Source organism: Nicotiana attenuata, unplaced genomic scaffold (genome assembly GCF_001879085.1).
Source record: "Nicotiana attenuata strain UT unplaced genomic scaffold, NIATTr2, whole genome shotgun sequence".
NCBI classification, from domain to species: Eukaryota; Viridiplantae; Streptophyta; class Magnoliopsida; order Solanales; family Solanaceae; genus Nicotiana; species Nicotiana attenuata.
Genome location: NW_017670445.1, coordinates 377,118 through 378,813, shown reverse-complemented (window position 1 = coordinate 378,813; position 1,696 = coordinate 377,118). Strand labels below are relative to the sequence as shown.

Here is a 1,696-nt window from a genome sequence, read left to right as displayed (position 1 = left end):
TTGGAGGTGGGGAATCCACAACCAACTTGCCAAGTAGAAGAGTATGCTTGTTGCCCGGCAAAGACTTAGTAAAGATGTCTGCAAGCTATTCATGATGAAATCAGTCCATCTTGAAGCTTGTCTCGTACAAAATGACAGCCCACTTCTATGTGTTTGGTCCGCTCATGGAAGACTGGATTCTTTGCAATGTGAAGTGCTGCTTGGCTGTCACAGAAGACAAGTATGGGTAGAGAAAGAGATACTGTGAGTTCCTCAAGCAGTCATGCAAGCCAGACCAGTTCCCAAACCACTTTACTCATTGTTCTATACTCAGCTTCTACTGAGGACAATGAAATAGTAGATTGCTTCTTGAATTTCCAACTGATGGGGTTGTCACCAAGCAACACTATGTAACCACTATCAGACTTCCTAGTTTCAGGGCAAGCAGGCCAATTAGAGTCATAAAAGGCCCTTACTCTATAATCTCTAATGTTAGACAAAAAGATCCCCAGAGATAAACTCCCTTTCAAGTATCTCAATACATATACTGTTGCTTTTAGGTGACTGTGTCTAGGATTTTGCATATATTGGCTCAAGTGTTGAACACTATAAGCTATATCAGGCCTAGTTCCTATAAGGAAATTAAATTTCCCAACTAGTTTCCTACAGTGACCGGGATCTGAAAGTGGTATTCCTTCACCCGCCTTTACCTTCACTGTTGGATCAAGAGGTGAAGTCACAACAGAACATCCTATACAGTCAAACTCCTTAAGGACTTGAGTAAATTTCTTCTGTGTAATCACAACTCCATCACCTTTATAATGTATATCCAATCCTAGGAAGTAATGGAGTCTCCCTAGATCTTTTATTCTGAAAGTTTCATGTAGGAACTTCTTTAAGTTGGTAATTTCTTCCAAGTGAGCTCCTGTGATAATAACATCATCAACATATACAGCTACAAAAGTTACTGAATTCCCTTTGCCTTTATAAAACAAAGAGTAATCAAACATAGAGTGTGTATAACCTCTGGAACAAAGAGCTTCTGTCAGCTTGGCATACCATTGTCTACTAGCTTGTTTTAATCCATACAAGGATTTGTTCAACTTGCATACCATTTCAGACCGCTCTATAAATAGGCCTGGTGGTACTTTCATATATACTTCATCATGTAATTCAACATGAAGGAAAGTATTGTTCACATCTAAAACATTTCCCATCTCTTCTTAACTGCTACCCCAATCAGAGTCCTTAGTGTTGTCATTTTAACAACATGTGAAAAAGTCTCAGTATAATCCACTCCATCCTGTTGAGTATAACCCTTCACTACCAACCTATCTTTGAACCTCTCTACACTCCCATCTGCATTGTGTTTTATCATATACACCCATTTACATCCTATGGCCCTTTTTCCAGCTGGAAATGGTACTAAATCCCGAGTGTTATTGGTATACAATGTCTCAAATTCTTGAGTCATTGTTGATTTCCATGCAGTTACAACATCTACTTCCTCAGATGAGACAGGCTCACAATCTTGTGATATATTCTTTATCAAATGTTGACTATCAGTAGCCAAGGCTCTAAAATCAATGGGTTGCACATCAGGAATAAAGGCATTAAAGGAAAGAGAAGAGGTGCTTTGTTCATCTTGAGGTGAGGTATTCACAGGTTGGTTGGGGAGTGTATACACATAATCCTTCAAGTAAGTAGGAGGTTTATG

General features: G+C 39.1%; 1 protein-coding gene across 1 annotated transcript; it reads right to left on the bottom strand.

Annotated features, from left to right (window-relative positions):
• Window positions 1–260: 260 nt before the first annotated feature.
• Window positions 261–1,094, bottom strand: LOC109239504 (uncharacterized mitochondrial protein AtMg00810-like). Its single transcript, XM_019406075.1, has one exon. The coding sequence runs from the start codon at window positions 1,092–1,094 to the stop codon at window positions 261–263; it is 834 nt and encodes a 277-aa protein (XP_019261620.1).
• Between the last annotated feature and the right edge of the window lie 602 nt (window positions 1,095–1,696).